This window comes from Manis pentadactyla, chromosome 2 (assembly GCF_030020395.1).
Source record: "Manis pentadactyla isolate mManPen7 chromosome 2, mManPen7.hap1, whole genome shotgun sequence".
NCBI classification, from domain to species: domain Eukaryota; kingdom Metazoa; phylum Chordata; class Mammalia; order Pholidota; family Manidae; genus Manis; species Manis pentadactyla.
Genome location: NC_080020.1, coordinates 161,067,960 through 161,086,456, shown reverse-complemented (window position 1 = coordinate 161,086,456; position 18,497 = coordinate 161,067,960). Strand labels below are relative to the sequence as shown.

At 43.3% G+C, this 18,497-nt stretch overlaps 1 gene segment (V, D, J or C); it reads right to left on the bottom strand.

Annotated features, from left to right (window-relative positions):
* The window catches only part of LOC118925014 (immunoglobulin kappa variable 2-30-like), a 310,648-nt gene extending 294,474 nt beyond the window's left edge, over nt 1-16,174 (bottom strand). The window contains 2 exon segments of the V gene segment in view: nt 15,433-15,742; nt 16,111-16,174. Of these exon segments, the coding sequence occupies nt 15,433-15,742; nt 16,111-16,159 (359 nt within the window).
* Nucleotides 16,175-18,497: the final 2,323 nt, after the last annotated feature.

Below are 18,497 nucleotides of genomic sequence, written 5' to 3'. Positions count from 1 at the left end.
GTTTGGGGTAGATTTTTTCAAGTTTATCCTATCTGAGGTTTCCTAAGCTACTTAAATCTGTCAATTGAGGTCTTTGCCAAAGGTGGAAGATTTTCAGCCATTGTTTGTCCAAAATCTTTTTCATCGCCACCTTGTTTGTCCCCTCCTTCCAGGATTCCGGATTCCAATGGTATAAATGTTATATCTACTGCCTGGTCCCACATATCCCTGAGGCTCTGTGCTTTTGGTTTTCTTTTTTTGGTTTAGTTTGGGGTAATTTCTTACCTCTGCTTTTCCCTCCTCTAACCTGTTAACCTTCCCAACCAGCGATCCAGCAATCCTTACACACCCTCCCTTCAGGCCCCTTCTCCCTGCCCGTTAAGCTGATGGCCGTTTCCACTCCTGAGGACCACTAACCGAGCCTCATACTTTACTTCCATGAAGCAGCTGTCCTGTAGTAGCTGTCCACCTTCACTCGCTTCAACTTATATTGCAAACCTGCACAAGGCCTGCATGTTTTTCTCTGGCATTAGCTGGTTGGGAAGTCCTGTTTCTTTAATCAGAACTGGTAATAATCAAAGACAAGAAAATGGTTATGGTGAGGGAATACATTTTTAGTATACTCATGGTCCCCTAGACACAGGACACAGCCTGCCCACAGGTCACACAGGGCAGCACCGAGGGCAGAGAAGCAGGTGGATGGAGAGGAGCTGCATGTGGTCACCTTTCCTGTGTATCTCCTGAGAGGATGGGGAAGCCAAGTGAGCAAGCTCCTCAGGACCCAGATTGGATAGCGGGAAAGACTGTGGCAGGCTGTAGACTGTAGGTGTGGCCCCTGTTGTCTAGTTCCTGGGTGAGGAGTGCAGGGGGATAGAGTCACGTGGCATTTCCTTCAAGGCCAGAGCACCAAGAATACAGAAGTGAGAAAATACACTTAATATAATAATGCTAATTGGTCAATGATTTAGAAACAAATATATAGAAAGTTTCTCAGGGCACACTGGGTACTATATCTGGTCTTGGATACCAATTTTTGATAAAGAGTAACTGGAGTCACATTAACCCATTAATTCAAAAGATAATTATATATACACATCAAAAAAATATATCCACATGTAGCTATATTTATACATTATGCATTAGTATGTGTACACTTATGTTCATATACATACAATTTTATTTATGAAATTTGGGCTTAATCATTTGGTGCATCTGTATTATGTGTAAAAATTGTCATTGTTATTACTACTCTAAGTACTGCTATATATGGATAACTTCAGTTGTTTCATAAATGAAGGAAAATTTACCTTTTTAATTCAAGTATTTATTTGTAAAACATTTCTTATGTGTTTGAATCTTGCTATGAATGAATTCCTAACTATTCATTTTTATGCCACTGGTTTTAATAACACCTGTCTGTATGTGCAGATGTGTAAACATTGTATTACATTTTACAAAATATTGGTCTGTAATGAGTCACTCAAAAACTCAGTGGCTTCTAACACTTAGCATTTATTTCTGTGCTCGTGGACACTGATATCAACGATGATTTGGATGTTCCAGTCAGGGTTCAGCTGTGTGGCGCTTCTGCAGGCAAATGAGTTGGTCTCCAGCCTGTGTATGGATTGTGCTTGATCTGGGGCCAAGACGAAAGGTGTGACGGTGAGAACCCAAGGCACGTCACTCTCATAGCAAGTTCCAGGAGGGAACAGATTCCCCCTGAGCAAACTGCACAAGCAAGTGTAAGCCAGGTCTTCTCCCACACAATTGCATGTAATTTCAAATATTGTTAGGTCTTCATAATTCATCAGGTTTTTAATAACCACTAATTTATTTAATTTTTAAGGCATTTGATCTTGGCATTTAAAAATATTATGTTTTTCAATGTTTACAATCTTAAAAGAAACTTTACATTTATTTTGTGTTAATTAGAAAATATATTTGAACGTGTTTTCAACATGTGACTTCAGATAGGATTTCCTTAAATGGAAATGGGAAAAAAAAACTCTCTGGCTAAAGTAAATATGACCTAAAACAGATCATCTTAACCTTATAAAGATCTGATATCTTGTTAAAATGAGGACTTTGCAGTATGTGTCAGGGGGAGCCTGTGGCTTTGCATTTGTAACAAGCTTCCAGGGATGTCGATAATGCTCTGGCTTCTGGAAGGATTTTGACCAGCAAGAGATTTTCATATTAAGGAAAAACAATGCTCCATCCACGTTTTTTCTTTTTTTTTTTATTGAAGAAAGGCTCCCATTTTTTGTCAAATTGCTCCTATATATCTACTACAATTCCCTCATTTTTCTGATCACTCAGCCACCTGATGAAGTTTTCTTGTTATGAATCCTGACTTGATAAAGACAGTTGGGAGCACAGCCAAACACATTCTGGGGCCCTCCTCTAACTGGCAGAATTCTGAGATAGGTTATGCTGGTGACTGTGCAGGCTGTGTGCTGTCCCCGTCATCACCATCACTTGTGGAAGCACACCACCCAGAACCCGCGTCCTCCCTGCTTTCCTCTAGGGCTGCTCGGTGAGGGACCCACCCTCCCTGACGGGGAGTCAGAAGAGGCGGCTTCAACACCAGCCATCAGCACCTGCGGGCAGATGTGCGGACAGAGTGGAGGAGTGGATACTCCCCTGGGGAGGTGAGAGAACATCGGTACCTCCACCAGCGGGCCTCCCACACAGGCCTGAGCCCACACAACTGGGAGCCTCTATCTCCAATGGCATATGTTCTCTGGCTTCTGGGGAGCACCAGGGAATCACCCATTTCTAGTATCTGCTTCTCTTATGATTGTATCCCCAGGCCTTTAAAGGAATGCAATTAGACATGAATGCCCTATAGGAAGCAGTTCCTGCTGGAGATATCTACAGTGGCTTCTCTTCCACTGTATGGATGCTGACTGATGACATAACTCATGCTCCTCTCGGGTAATCATCTCTGAACTCACAACATCAGGAGCAGCATTGTCCCGTCTGTGCTGCTGGGGCTGAGGAGGAAGAAAGACAGTTAGGGAGCTGGAGAGCCTCCTTGCCCTCCTACCAAACCCCCCAGTGCCCTTCATAGCCTAGCTGCTTCCGAGAAATGCTCTCAGCGATGGAGGAGCCAGGAGCGCAGCTGGGGCAGCCCAGCCTCTCACCCCTGCTGCCCTGGGGCTTTATGTGCTGGCCTGTGACACCGTGGGAGGCAAACTTCCTTTGTTGACAGTAGTAAGTTGCAAAGTCTTCAGGCTCCAGACCATTGATGGTTAGGGTAAAATCTGTTCCAGACCCACTGCCACTGAACCTCACAGGGACCCCCGAGACGGTCTGGGAAGCATACTTTACAAGGCGCTTCAAAACCTGGTCTGGTTTCTGCTGGTACCAGGGCAGGAAGCTGCTAATGCCCCGGCCGGCCCAGCAACTGACGGTGGCTCTCTGCCCTGGAGTCCCAGGCAGGAAGGCTGGCGGCTCGGTCAGCACAGTCTCACCACTGGAGGTTGAAACACACATGAACCATAAGTGGAACACGACTAGTATATAAGGAAGTCACCATTAAGTCACCTAGTTATGTGGGGGAAGGAATATTATTTACTTTTTATAATTTCAGACTTAATCAGAGAGCTAAATTCATTTGGTGAAGTATTTGCAATGTAGAATGAAAATCACTGATTGAAGTAACAGACCACTTTTCTCTCTGCCCCACTTTCTACCCTGGAACCCGGAGGAGCAGGAGCCCTGGGGGCTGTGGGGGAGTCACCGCCCTGTGGCTGTGACCCCGTCATTTGTTCATGGCACATCTGCAGGGAAAGGCTCTTCTCAGATTCTGAGACAGGATACTTCAGGGATAAGAGGAAGGACATATGCAAATTATGGGGCTTTTGCGTGAGTCTAAATGCACAAAGATTATGTTAGTGAGGACTGTGTTCCCCCTTAGACCTTCTCTGTGCACTGAGTCTCCCTCTCCTGGCCATCTGCTGATGAGAGCTCAGGAGGTCTTGAAAGAACTGCATGCTTGCTACAAGGTCCGCCCGCAGAGTGAGGATACACAGTGCAGGGCAGTCCTCTGTATGGCCGGCACTCACCTGCAGTGAAGAGCAGGTCACAGCCTCCATCTTCATCCAGGGAGAGCTTACGTCTCTTGCTCTCTGTCACATTTCATTCCAGGAAGCATCACACAGCACCACACTTTACTGAACATCACATTAATTAGACATGATGAGCAAGAAAAGGCAAGGACTTAGATGCCTTGGAAAAGCCCAACAGGAGTGGGCTGCAGATCCTACAAACACTATGGGCCCACCTCATTGGTGAATGAGTCAGGGGTCCACATATCTAAGGGATGTAGACACAGCCCCTTCAAGCTAAAGGACAAATAATTGCAGCCTGTCCTCACACTGAGAAGGAAGCACAGTGTTTTTAGGCATCTTGGTGGTGTTGAGACTATACATCCCGCACCTGGACAAACCACACCATTCCATTTATCAGCTAACTTTGATGTCACAGGTTTGGAGTGGGCCCTGAGCCAGGGGGGATCTGATTCATGTTTAGGTGGTGATGCCATGGCTCTGTCACCTGGGCCATATGTCGTCCCCTGGGATAGATGCACCTGTGGCAGGTAAGGACACAGTGTGGTCTCTCTGGCAAGCCAACACAGAGGCACAGCATAGACTTCTGGGGTCCTACAGCCAAATCCAGCCCCTCTCAAACACACCTTCTTTGCTGTTCAAAAAGAAGCCCCCAGAGTAGCACAGGGCCCTGGTAGACATGTCCATGGCACTTTACATAACTGTGTGACTGAGCTGCCCATCATTAAGTGGGAAATGTCAGACACAGCACCTCCTGAGATGGGGTGGGGCTCAGCAACACTCAATTCTGGCAGGAGAGGAGCTCTAGCATTGGACCCAGGCAGATTCACAGGCTTCCTTAATGTATTTGCACAGCAGCAGCATCCCCAAGACACTTTCCACTCCTGCCCAATGCCTCTGCCTCAGCTCACACTTTTGGTCTTATGAAGGTTGATATTCACATGTTTTCTCATTTCTGTATTCTTGGTGCTCTGGCCTTGCCGCTCCCAAGGTTAGCCAGTTCCTGGAGATAGTAAATACTTGCCTGAGAGCAGCCCTTGATAGGCAAAACAGACAATCCTGGTCCAAATCCTCACCTGCATCCTTGTATTGGGACCTGCACTGTGACCCTACCCCCTGCCCTCCTCACTCAGGAACTAGACAACAGGGGCCATGCCCACAAGCTGCAGCCTGCCGCAGCCTCTCCAGCTGTCCGATCTGAGGCCTGAGGAGTTTGCTCACTTGGCTTCCCCATCCTCTCAGGAGATACACAGGAAGGGTGACCTCATGCAGCTCCTCTCCATCCCCCTGCTCCTCTGCCCTCGGTGCCACCCTGTGTGACCTGTGGGCAGGCTGTGTCCTGTGTCTAGGGGACCATGAGTGAACTAAATCTTATTCCCTCACTGTAATCATTTTCTTGTCTTTTGTTCTTACCAGTTCTGATTAAAGAAACAGGGCTTCCCAACCAGCTAATGCCAGAGAAAAATGTGCAGACCTTGTCCAGGTTTGCACTGCAGGTTGGGGTGAGTGAAGGCAGACAGCTCCCACAGGACAGCTGCCTCATGGAGGACTGTGAAGTACGAGGCTTAGTTAGTGGTCCTCAGGAGTGGAAACAGCCATCAGCTTAACGTGCAGGGAGAAGGGGCCTGAAGGGAGGGTGTGTAAGGATTGCTGGATCGCTGGTTGGGAAGGTTAGCAGGTTTGAGGAGGGGAGAGCAGAGGTACCAAACTATCCCAAACTGAACCAAAAAGAGAAAATAAACCAAAAAGGAGAAATAAAAAATAAAAAAGAACAGAGCCTCAGAGATATGTGGGACCAGAAGGAAGATGTAACATTTGTTGGTTGGGATCCTGGAAGGAGGGGACAAACAGGGTCGCAATGAAGAAGATTTTGGACAAACGATGGCTGAAAATCTTCCACCTTTGGCAAAGACCTCATTTGACAGATTTAAGTAGCTTAGGAAACCCACCACAGGATAAACTTAAGAAATATATGCTAAATCATGTCACAGCTAAATTTCTGAAAACTAAAGACAAAATAAACAATCCTGAAGGCAGCAGGAGATAAATCACACTTTACCCACAGGTGAAAACCACCTGAATGACAGAGGATTCCTATTCCGAAAACTTGGAGGCCAGAAGGCAATCATGCAACATTTTCCCACAGATTTGTGGAGGACATAATTGACATATCACATCGTGCAAATTTAAGTTTTACACAATGTGATAATTGATGAATGTGTATACTGAGAAATGATGATCACAATAAGGATGGTTAATATATGCACGATCTCACATGATTATCTTGTATATGTGTGTTATGAGAACATTTAAAATCTAGTCTCTTAGCAACTCTCAAGTCCAATAAATACAATATTGATCACTGTAGTCACCATGCTGTACAGCAGATCGTCAGAAATTATTCAGCTTAAATACAGAAGTTTGCATCCTTTTTCAACATATTTCCATTTATCTCATCATTCAGCCACTGGCAACCAGAAACCTACTGTTTGTTTCCTTGTGTGGTACTTTAGATTCGACATTTTCTGTATCATACAATATTGTCTGATATTGTGTCATGCATTTTATCTGCTATTGTACAATAATATCATATCATACAATATTGCATGACTTCACTAATACCAATATTAATATAAGCACCAGCCTATTGTAATTGACTGAATGGTTTCCCATTGCATATATATACAATGATTTCATTCTTCATTCATCCATTTAAGTAACACTGCATTGAACACTGTGGTGCACGCATCTTTTTAAATTAGTGTTTTGACTTTGTTTGGATAAATACCCGGAAGTGGAATAGCTGGATCATATGTGAGATCTATTTTTAATTTTTTGAGGAAACTCTACACTGTTTTCCACAGTGGCCTCAGCAGTTTCCATTCCCAACAACAAATACATGAGGATTTCTCTTCCTCCATATGCTCTCCAACTTGTTACTTTGTGTCTATTTGATAACAGCCATTTTAATAGGTATGAGGTGATATCTCACTGAGGTTTGCTTTCCATTTCCCTGATAATTCATGATATTGAAATCTTTTCATGTGCCTATTGGCCATCTATAAGTCTTCTTTGGAAAAATATGTCTTTACATACTGTGCCCATTTCTTTAATTGGATTGTTTGATTTTTTCCTATTGAGTTGATTGAGTTCTTTATATGTTTTGGATATCAGTCCTTTTTCAGATACATGATTTGTACATATTTTCACTCATGCAATAGGTTGCCTTTTTAGTTTGCTGATGGTTTCCTTTTCTGTGCAGAAGCTTTTAAGTTTGATGAAGTCCAACTTTTTAATTTTGCTTTTGCATCAGATTCAAAAAGTCAACACCAAGACCCATGTAAATGAGCTTATCATCTAAGCTTTCCTGTAGAAGTTTTATGGTTTCAGGTCCCACATTCAAGTCCGGAATCCAGTTTGAGTTATTTTTGTGTATGATCAAGATAGCTGTCTAGTTTCATTCTTTTGTGTATGGCTGTCCAGTTTCCCCAAAATGACTGATTGAGGAAATCATCCTTTCCCCATTTTGTATTCTTGCCTCCTTTTTCATAAAGTAATTGACCATATAAACATGGATTTATTTCTGGGCTCTCTATTCTGTTCCACTGATCTGTGTGTCTTTTTCATGCCACTACCATACTGTTTTGACTACTGTAGCTTTGTAGTGTAGTTTGAAGTCAGGAGTATGATGTCCCTGGTTCTCCTTTCTCAAGATTTCTTTGACTATTTGGGGCTCTTCTGTGGTTCTATACACATTTCATGATTTTCGTTCTAGGCCAGTGAACAATGCCATTGGAATTTTGATGGGGATTGCACTGTATCTGTATACGGCTTTGGGTAATATGGACATTTTAACAATATTAAATTTTCCAATCAATGAACTCAAGATATCTTCTCACTTATTAGTTTCTTCTTCAGTTTCTTTCACCAATGCCATATAATTTTCAGTTTTTAGATTTTTATTTGGTTACATTTATTCCTAGGTATTACTTTCTTTTTGATGCAATTTTACATGGAATTTTCTTAATTTGTCTTTCTGGTAGTTCATTTTTACTGCGTAGAAATAGAACTGGGTTTTGTACATTGATTTTTACTCTATAATTTTTCTGAATTCATTAATTAGTTCTAATACTTTTTTCATATAGTTTTTAGGGTTTTATAAATATAAAATTCTTCATCTGCAAGTAGTGACAGTTTACTTCATCCTCTCTAATTTCCATGGCTTTTATTTCTTTTTCTTGCATAATTACTATGGCTAGGACTTCCAATACTATGTTGAATAAAAATGTCAAGAGTGGGCATCCTTGTCTTGTTGCTGATGTTCAAGGAAAAGATTTTACCCTTCCACCATTGAGCATGATGTTAGCTTTGGGCTTTCTATATATTTAATTCTTTGCAGGTATTTTTGAATTTAGTTTGCTAATATTTTTTTGAGGATTTTTGTATGTATGCTTTTTAGGATATTGGCCTACAATTTAATTTTCTTGTGGTAGACTTGTCTGGTTTTGATATCAGGGTAATGTTGGTCTCATAAAGTGGGTTTGAAAGCATCTCTCCTCTTAAGATTTTTGGAAGTTTGAGACGAATAGGTATTAAGTCTTCTTTGAGTGTTTGATGGAATTCAGCAGTAAAGCTCTTTGGTGCTAGACTTTTGTTTTGGGATGTATGGGATTATTGATTGAAGGAGATGTAATTTATCATGAGTAATAGATTGTAGAACACATGTGAACATATACTGCTAGTTCAAGTATATGGACCACTACTGCTATCAATTTTGCTACTATTATTTTTATTCCAAAATGTGGTTGTATGTGTGTGTGTGTGTTTCTGATACGTTCCACATTCTGAACATATTCTTGATTTTGTCCTCTCTCAGAGTTGTAACTAAGATAAAAAAAATAATTGAATTTATGCTTTAGATTTCTTCTACCTCCTCACTTTGACTTCCACTGTGCTAGTTCCATGCTAAGGGAAGCTTTAGCGAGGATGCCAACAGATCCTCTTGTTAAATGTTCTTTGCACTAGATGGGATTCATTCGTCACATTCTATCAAGAAGTCTGAGATTTTCTCCATATGGTCAAGCTCCAGTAATAAGCATTCTTGGCAGGTCACTGCAGTCTGCTGTTGAAAGCAGTATCTGCTCTGGAAAGGCCCATCTACCGTTCTGCATTTCAGCTGTAGAAATGGCTTGGAATCAGCATCCTCAGTACTGAGGAGTCTACCAAGTAGCAATTGAGAGCTTTGGAAGGATAAAATAAAGAGGTTCTGGAGGAGAGAACACACATGTCCTTTTTTCTCCTGTAAACAACACTCTTAGTTAAGGATTAGATAAAGATAAGCACTTAAAGGAGGAGTCACTCTAAATGTGAGGCACATGAAGGATAAATGCTTGTCTCTTGTACCCAAATGAACTCCATTTTTTAAAGAAAAATGTAAAAGAATAAAATGGAAGATGGTTCTTCTTTCTAAAAATTAAAATACAAATGTGCTCTGAGAAAACTGTGTCTGGGTGATTTTCATATATAGTGTCCGAGCATAGATCTGTCACTCCCTTGTGTCGCGGGTGGTTTCATGCTCCACGAACATGATGAAATGAACGACCAGTGTCTGTGATCAGGAGATGATTTGACACCTGATAATTAGTGAGACTACAACTGACTTTGTTTTTCTAGAAACATGAGTGATAAGCTATACTCACTTGTTCTCACTTCCTCTGACTCTTCTCATGCTGAATGCTAAGGATATAGTAAAGGATCTGCACACCAATTACCTTATTTATCCTGAGCAATGACTTCACTCCAGGGAAGGATCTCAGAGGGAGTGGAGTAGGAACAACTGCAGAAAGGTTATTTGTTTGTTTTTTGTCTGCTCCTCCCCAAGTGAAAGCTCTATGGGGTCAAGGGTTCTGATGGAGTTCACAATACCCTATGCCTAGGGGAGTTCATGATACTGTTATTTGTGTAATTCTATAAATATGTTTGATTTGGAGAAAGAATAAATTAAAAAGTGTTCTAGCAATTCTGGGACCGAAGCTATTTCACTTATTACCCCCCAGGGGGAGCTGTGCCACCTTAGATTGATGGGAGACAGAAAGCTGAGAGGACTTCAAATGACATTGGAGAAACAGGGCTGACTTAGAGATTAGTGACTAGGGTGATTCCTATTAAAGTCTGTATTGGTTGTATTGAGATGCTTATGAGTTGCTCAAGAGAACTTCAAAGAGAGATTTAAACTCAAAAAAGAGTCTGAGATCAAGACATAAATGTGTGCAGTATATCCTCATTCTGTCCTGGGACATGAATACGTTTCATGTACTGGCAGCATCTTTACAGGTTCCAAATGTGCTCTGCATACCTCCTCACAATTACATACAGTGTATTATAAGCTAGGTTTTCATGTTTCCTTAAGCTGGTTTTAAAAAAATAGAGTGGATATTAAAAATATTAAACATTCAGGAATTTTTCTGGACTGTATTGAAAATCATAATGTTAAGTTGCTTTCAGGCCTTGTGTGGGCATACCAGCACATTTCCTGGGTGATGGTATTTTTGTGTCCTTCTTCCCACTATTTGCCTTCTCAGCTCACTGAACAGGCACTGTGCACTCACACTCCCTGCTGCTTTGCATGTGTTCTTGGGGGCCCAGCTGGTCTCAGCTCACTGAACAGGCACTGTGCACTCACACTCCCTGCTGCTTTGCATGTGTTCTTGGGGGCCCAGCTGGCTGCTCATCTCTATTAAACCAAGAGGTTTGCTGCAGGTGGGGCCTGAGGGTCAGACGGGTGCGCAGCAGCAGGATGGTGCCCCAGCTCCAGCTCCTCATCTTCCTGGCCTTCTGGGCCTCAGGTGAGAGCTGTAGAGGAAAAATGACTCAATAAAATCAGAAAGAGATTATACCATGCAGAATGAATAGAACATTTTATCTAAAACAGTCTCATTGCTGATGATAAATACGAAAACCTACATTGTTTAGATGCCAAAATTTTTGATGTATTATTGATGCAATGTATGGTCACTTGTTTGCAGGCGTCTCTGGGGACATCGTGATGACCCAGTCTCCAGGCTCCCTGGCTGTGTCTGTAGGAGAGAGGGTCACCATCAACTGCAAGTCCAGCCAGAGTCTTCTGCAGAGCTCCAACCAGAAGAACTACTTAGGCTGGTACGAGCAGAAACCAGGACAGGCTCCTAAACTTCTCATCTCCTGGGCATTCACCCGGGCATCTGGGGTCCCTGACAGATTCAGTGGCAGTGGGTCTGGGACAGATTTCACTCTCACCATCAGCGGTGCACAGGCTGAGGATGTGGCAGCTTATTACTGCATGCAGCATTATAGCTATCCTCCCACAGTGCTTCAGCCTCGAACACAAACCTCAACCCCAGGGCGTCCCCAGGGCCACAGGCCAGTGCATCTCTGCTACACCAGCTGCTCCCTTTCTGCACAGCCCTGTGTCCCCACAGCTGAATGAGAGGCTCGCATCCATCCTTGATCAGGGAAAAATGTTCTGATTAGCCAGTCCTGTGTGTCTTGCACAAAGAAGTCATTCTAGGAAGTCTCTGTAATGACATTTGTGTATCCTTTTCTCCATTGTTCTGCTGTTTTTCATTACTTGAAACAGTGCTTTCCCTACAGATGAATTTATATTCCTGACCCAGCCATGGCTGCAGCTGCATCTTGTAGAGAAGGGCTTAGTGTACATCATGCTGTGATGGGTCAGCTGCCCTGCCCTGTGCCTGAATGACTCTGAACTTGTCATTTTACTCATTCCTGTGTCCCAGCTCCCATTCTCACTCCCTGGCCTTGGGAGCTTCCTGGGGTGCAATGCTCAGTCCCTTATTTTCAGGCACTTCCCCATCAGGCCTTGTCTGCTTCTCTAACTCATCTGCCCCCAGCATGCTGGGCATCTCCTATTCTGAGTCTCCGCATTTCCACCTCATGGTTTCTGTTTCTGAACTGGCTTCTTTACTCCATTCCATTCTTCTGGGTCCTTTTTTTTTTTTTTTTTTTTTTTACAAATAACATTTTCATATTCCATTTCTTCCTTGTACTGATTTTACAATTATGAACCATGGTCCTCTATATCCCTGACAGGATGGTAGCCACCTCTGTGAACACCAAATGTGGGCTCCCCTCTCTGCAACTTTAGATGCATGAATTATTGATCACCTGCTGACTTTGAATAATTAAATCAAAGCAATAGTTTTCAATCCTTATGTTGTTTGACCACTCTCTCTTATTTGGTACAATTATTAGTATACTCATGTGGAGACAGTATTTTAGGTGATTGACAAATGTTAGAATATATAGTGGGCTGCACTGTGATTTTTGTGTTTATGGGGACAGGATGAAAAGTGCCTCCAAATGCTTGTTTAATGACCAGTACTTCAGGCCACAGAAGCATACTTTGGGGGTGCTTTAGGATGCAGGTTCCAATATCCCAAGTCTGGAAATGATGCTCTGAATTTCAATTAATATCTGGAGAAAACATATATTACACAATACTCTCAGGATTCCAATGTCTACTCAAGCTTGAGAAACAGTAGTTATGAAAAAATAATGTTGATTGAAAGCAGACAGGTGTACATTCAAACAGGATTCTAGATTTATCGTTGCTAAGAAAAACTCCTTCCTATCTTCTGTGCCCCAAACTACTGATGTCCAAAAGATATAAGGCACCATTTACCAAATGATGAAACTCAATAAATGTGATCGTATATGAATATCAAAATGTTTGTGCCACTTAGTACATAGTTACCAAAAGTGAATTTATTTTCTGTGCTTATTAATGGTCTGCATTTGCAACTCTTTCCTTGGCTTATGTCATAATTTATCCCAATAACTTCTTTAACCTTTCTGATACTCTTTTTTTCTTCATTAAACTATTGATATGAGGACACACATGACTTCAAAGAGAGAGGGGGTGATAGGTGCCATGGTTTAATGGCATGATATTCAGAGCTGAGCATCCTTAGGGGTGAAGAAGGAGAATGGTCTGGGAGGGGCCGCGGGCAGCAAGGAAGCACACTTATTGGCACCGTGTAGTCAGTGGTCTTAGGATGCGGGAGAGGAAACGACCCCATGAGAGGGTGGCAGGCGAATGAGCTTCCTCAGGGAGAGCCAGGCTGTGGAGGTGAGGAGAAATTTCAGAGAAAGGGTTGAGCTTTTTAGGTCTGAGGTAACCAATATACCTCAACTTCTCATCACATGCGGCTATTCAAATTTAAGATTAAAATGATTAAAATGTAAAAAAAAAAAAGATTAAAATGTATAAATAAAAAAATAAGTCCTCGGGTATGCTGGGTACATATCAAACGTTCAGTAACCACAGGGAGCTAGTCTCTGGGCTCCAGACGCCGCTGTGCTCCTCAGCACACACGGAGAGCACGTCCTTTGCTGCATGTGTTCTACTGGGCAGTGCTGTTCAAGAGATGTTGTTACAGCAAAGGAGAAATTTCATTGATGCTTCAAATATTGGTAGTGGAGGTTCAGGGTGGGGAGAAAGATGGGGAAGAAGGAACTTTATTTTAATGACCGATTTTTAAGAATATACATTCTTTACGCCTCAAGGCACGAATGTCCCAATTCTTGATCAGCAACTTGTTTGATGAGCTTCCCTTATGCAAGTCACAATTCTTGATTTTTCTATGGTGCACAGTAGCATTTTGCTCCAAACTTGTCTGTACTGAGAGTGCTTGCTATACAAACAGATAACTGGAAAAAGCAAGTTTTCTATCACCATGGTGACTAGCGAAGCCATTGACCAAGCACCTTCTTACTCCTGGGCCAAAGGCTGACATGTGGACCCAAATCTTTTGTACTTCTCTTCAGGGTTCCAAGCTATGCAGCTACAAATACTCAGTGCAGGTGACAGAGCACATCAGTGGGCCCAGAGACACGCGTATGTGTGGGCTGCAGTGAGGAGGGCAGTTGGGAGGGGATGTTGGTCTGCTTGGACTGGCCCATGCTTCATATGGCCGAGACCTACATCCTTGGAGTTCAGCGTGACTTTTCTTTAAAGCTGTGCCAAACATTTTTAATAGACACCTGGATTCCATCTCCACTGTTTGTTTAGGGTCTGCTGGGCCTCAGCTAACATGTCACTGCATTTTCCATCTCCACCAACAGAACCACTTGGCCTCTGCCAGACCACTTCTAAGGGCAGAATAAGTTTTCAGAAGCTTCCTCTGCTGGGTTGCATGAATGCCTCAGATGACCATCGGTTTCCTTACACAGGACTGTTAATAAACCTTTAATCACTGTAAACAAAAAAACGGTTCTCACTGGTCTACTTTTCCATGAAACCTCCAGAGGGTCAGGGTTCAACAAAGGAAGCCATGCAGAAGTCCCATCCACTCTGTGAGTTTTCCTGAGAAGCATGGCTGGGCTTCTTCCTGCTTTCATGTCATCAGCACACAATCTCATTACCATCTGCAGCTTTACCAGTCATAAGCAAAAGAGCAGAAAAATTGTCCAGTACTTGTTGTCTCCTATATTCCTTTCATGTTCCATTTCCTGACATCTGTCCATGGTATTAAAATTATTATATTCTGAAGAGGAAACAGAAATCTCATATTTCTTGTCCCTCCCTGATATAAGGCTAAATTCTGTGCCTTCTGTTCTCCAGCTTATGTTTTTATTTTAAAACACAATTTTTGGAATTTTAAAACTCATTTTAACTCTCAGGAAAAAGTTATTGAGGAAAATTATAAACTTTTCCCATTAGCATCTTTGCCTACTGGGAAGGTACCAAAGTCTATGTGGAAACTCAAAAACCAAAGCTTTACTATTTATTCTCAGCCACTTGCCCTGAGGTGAGCCTGTGTACAATACGTCCCTGGACCAGCTTCATATAGTGGGGGGATAAGTACTGAAAAAGAGTAGTAAGTGGGAAACCTGGGAAAATACTAGTTTCTGACGCTGGCCAAGAACTACACCCTAAAGATGCCCTGGGACCTGCCTGAGCCCAGCAGGTGTACAGCCTGGGGTCCCAGGAATCTCCCTGTTCTCTGGTGGTTATGGAGACTGACAGACATGGTGAGTGTAGGCAAACCAGGAGGGTCAGGATGAGCTTCCACACGAGGTGATGAACTCCCCCTCTCAGCAGGTGTGGCGCTCAGAGGGCAGGTGGACCCACGCCTCCAGGGGCTTCTGCCATGCCAGGGCTGTGCAGCTGCTGGGCCATCACATGTGGTGTCAGACGTGTAGCCAAGGCCTGTATGGTCCAGAGCCCTCAGCTGCCACCTCTCCCCTTGATTCCCCAACATCCTCCTCTTAAGCAAACTCAGAGAATTGGCCATGTCTGCTCCCCAGATTAAACAATGTATTTGGGTAGCTGGGCCACCCGGGCAGGGAGGTTTGTGTTCAGGGCTGTATCACTGTGGGAGGATATTTTGTACTTTGCTGGCCGTAATAAACTCCAGCATCGTCAGCCTGCACCCTGCTTATCTTGAGGGTGAAATCTGTCCCTGACCCACTGCCACTGATCCTGTCTGGGACCCCAGAGTCACGGTTGGAAACCTTATAGATCAGGAGCCGAGGAGCCTGGCCTGGCTTCTGGAGAAACCATTGCAAATAGGTGTTTCCATCACTGTGCAGGAGGCTCTCACTGGACCTGCAGGAGATGGAGGCCGGCTCTCCAGGGCTGACGGGCAGGGAGAGTGGGGTCTGCGTCAGCACGATTTCCCCAATGGATCCTAAAGTGGAAAGAAAAAGAATCACAACGTCAGGTACAAATATTGCATGCAATTTTTATAATTTTCTTTTTTCTATGTATTTTAGGTCAAATCACATTTTTGTGTGATTTTGAATCATAGCCCAAAATTAGCTAATTTCAAAAAAGTACCCAACATTTGCAAGGCCTAGTGATATTTCACAGTGTACTACACCACTGCCCAAAGCACAGGCTCTTGTTCCTTATGGAATCTTCCTCACCCTCTCAGATCTATGCGTCGCATACCCAAACTGGAGGACACGTCATATTATCTACCACATAGAAGGCAGTGGCGCCTTTAAGCTGAGCCTCTCCACGTGCCTGTCTTTCTCATCCACCCTCTGTCCTTACCAGGGATCCAGAGCATCAGCAGCCCCAGGAGCTGAGCATGGAACCCCATTTTGAGAAGTCTGTCTGGTGGTTCCTGATAAGTGGGAGCAGGACTAGATCTGACCTTTTATCTCAGTCCTCCCTTAGGGAAACATGCAAATCTCCTGGTGGGTGCAGCCGGGTGGAAAAAGTCAAAAGGAGACCTGAGGTGGAGCACTTCATGTGAGCAAAATGAAAAAAATTGTATTCTGTTTGAAGGAAAAGTAATAAGGATGCAAATGTTGATTTTTGTTTTCAACAAGGTCAGATTATGAAAAAATATGAATTCCAATGTGGCAGAGGTAGTGAGTCTCTCATTCTTAAGAAATTGTCTACTGATGATCTATCAGAGACCCTGAGGATGTAGAGGTGTGTGTCCAGAGTAAACCCTGGGCGGGCCAAGTGGCTCTCCCGCCTGGCTCTACCCCGCCTGCCCTGGAGAAGCAAGCAGCTCCTCCCTCTGCTGCTGACCCAGGGAGGCTCCCAGGGCAGGAGGGACGTGAGGTGTTCCGGGTGTTTGTCTGTTGGCTGCTGCTCCCAGGCTACCTGCTTTTAGGTGTTAGACGCAAGTATCTCTTTATACCCATGGATGGGAAGAGTGGTAAACAGATAAATAGCTTGTCTTCATCGTGTGCTGAGTGAATGAATTCGTAACTTGGTTGGAACACTCAAATTAAGTGAACGGGAAAGGGAGGAAAACCTGATTCTAGGAGCTCAGCTGATATACAGACCCTGGAGTTTTTAACACAAAGATAGGCTTTTGTCCTTTGGTTGTCCCCAATGGCACCTGTCTCTTCGTATAAGATTTAATCAAGAAAATCTCTATGCATAATGCAGAATTCTAAAAACCTGATCCTTTTCCTAGGAGGTTTTAGAGGAAATAATACAAAATACACCTCAAAAAAAAAGTCTGTGACTCCTCCTGTATTTATCAAATTCAGTCTTTGTAATAACTATGGACTGTTGTTTGGAAGTAATATATTACACTTGAAAATAACCTAAATTCTAATGATGGGAATTACTTTGTTTAAATTATTGATGACCACCCATAATACAGCAGTGTGATTTATATTCTCCATTAAATGGTTCTCCTGTTATAACTGATATATTTCCGGGTATGGAATGATCAGTGAGGCAGGCGGTAGCTGGTGGGGTGGGTGGAACAGGACACGCTGCCTCGGTAGAGACTGGCCAGGTGGGCCGCTGACACCAGGCATTGTGGTCAGCCGGCCAGGCAGGACTTCTCAGAAACCACCCCCTAGAACGGCCAGCCTGAGAAACAAGGGGGATTTCTGATCCCAGTCCAGCCCTAGTAACAAGTTCTGGGCAACCAGGTGGGCTTCCTCCTTTCCAGTGCCTATAATCCCCTAGACACTGCTGCCTAAATGGCCTTCTTGGGGCCCTGCCTGATTGGCAGGATATCTTCTCTTTTCACTCATTGAAAGCTTTGCTGGTTGCTCCGTATTCTTGTCTTTTGGGTTCGTTCTTTGTCTCCTCCAAGACATGATCCCAGGAAAAACAGCATCTTAGCTGGTTATATTAGTTCAATAACATAAATATGAATAGATCCTGACAGAATGCTTTCCATCGGTGCTGTAACAGTTTCCCTTTTATGGCAGGGAGTAAGTTTTCTGAGTATAGGGATGTCTGAAGGAAGAGGGACCGTAAGGGAAAATGGGGCCAAAATAGGTACTGAAAACATTTGGCGTTATTTTCCAAGGTGGTGTTTAGGGCAGCGTATTCCCTACCACATCTGTCTCACCATGTAGTGACTGATGTTACCCAGGAGCTGGAATTGCCCCAGGCCGCCTTTCCTTACCTGGAACCCAGAGCAGCAGGAAACTGAGGGACTGAGCGAGCTGACCTGCAAAAAGGGTTATGAGGTAGTTATTAAAGATTCAAAGTGCCAAGGGTTGGCTCTCAGGGACTAAGTGAGGGCAGTTTCAGCTGACTGTGTGCAGTCTGGGTTCCCATCCAAAAGCTGGGTTTCTTCAGTGATCAGCCTGTGGATAATTATATGCATAATTGTTTCTTGCATCACCCACGAGGGTATTAAAATACAGATGACTTGTGCTCCCTGGGCTCACATTCTCTGCTCCTTTCAGGGCTAACTGTACAGAACATATCAAGATATGGGTAGGAAGCTTACATATATACTCATTCTTAGAGAATTCTGGGTTTGATTCTAGTTAATTCTGAAATTCATGAAGATATATATTTCAGCAAAATATGTATTGTAGCTTGTTCTAAGCCCACACTGACCTTTTAAAATGAATATTTAGAATCATTGTATTGGAAATCATTGTATCCCACTGTCTGTCTCAGACATGAAATAGGAAAAATATCTACATTGCTCTCGGATTCTAAAG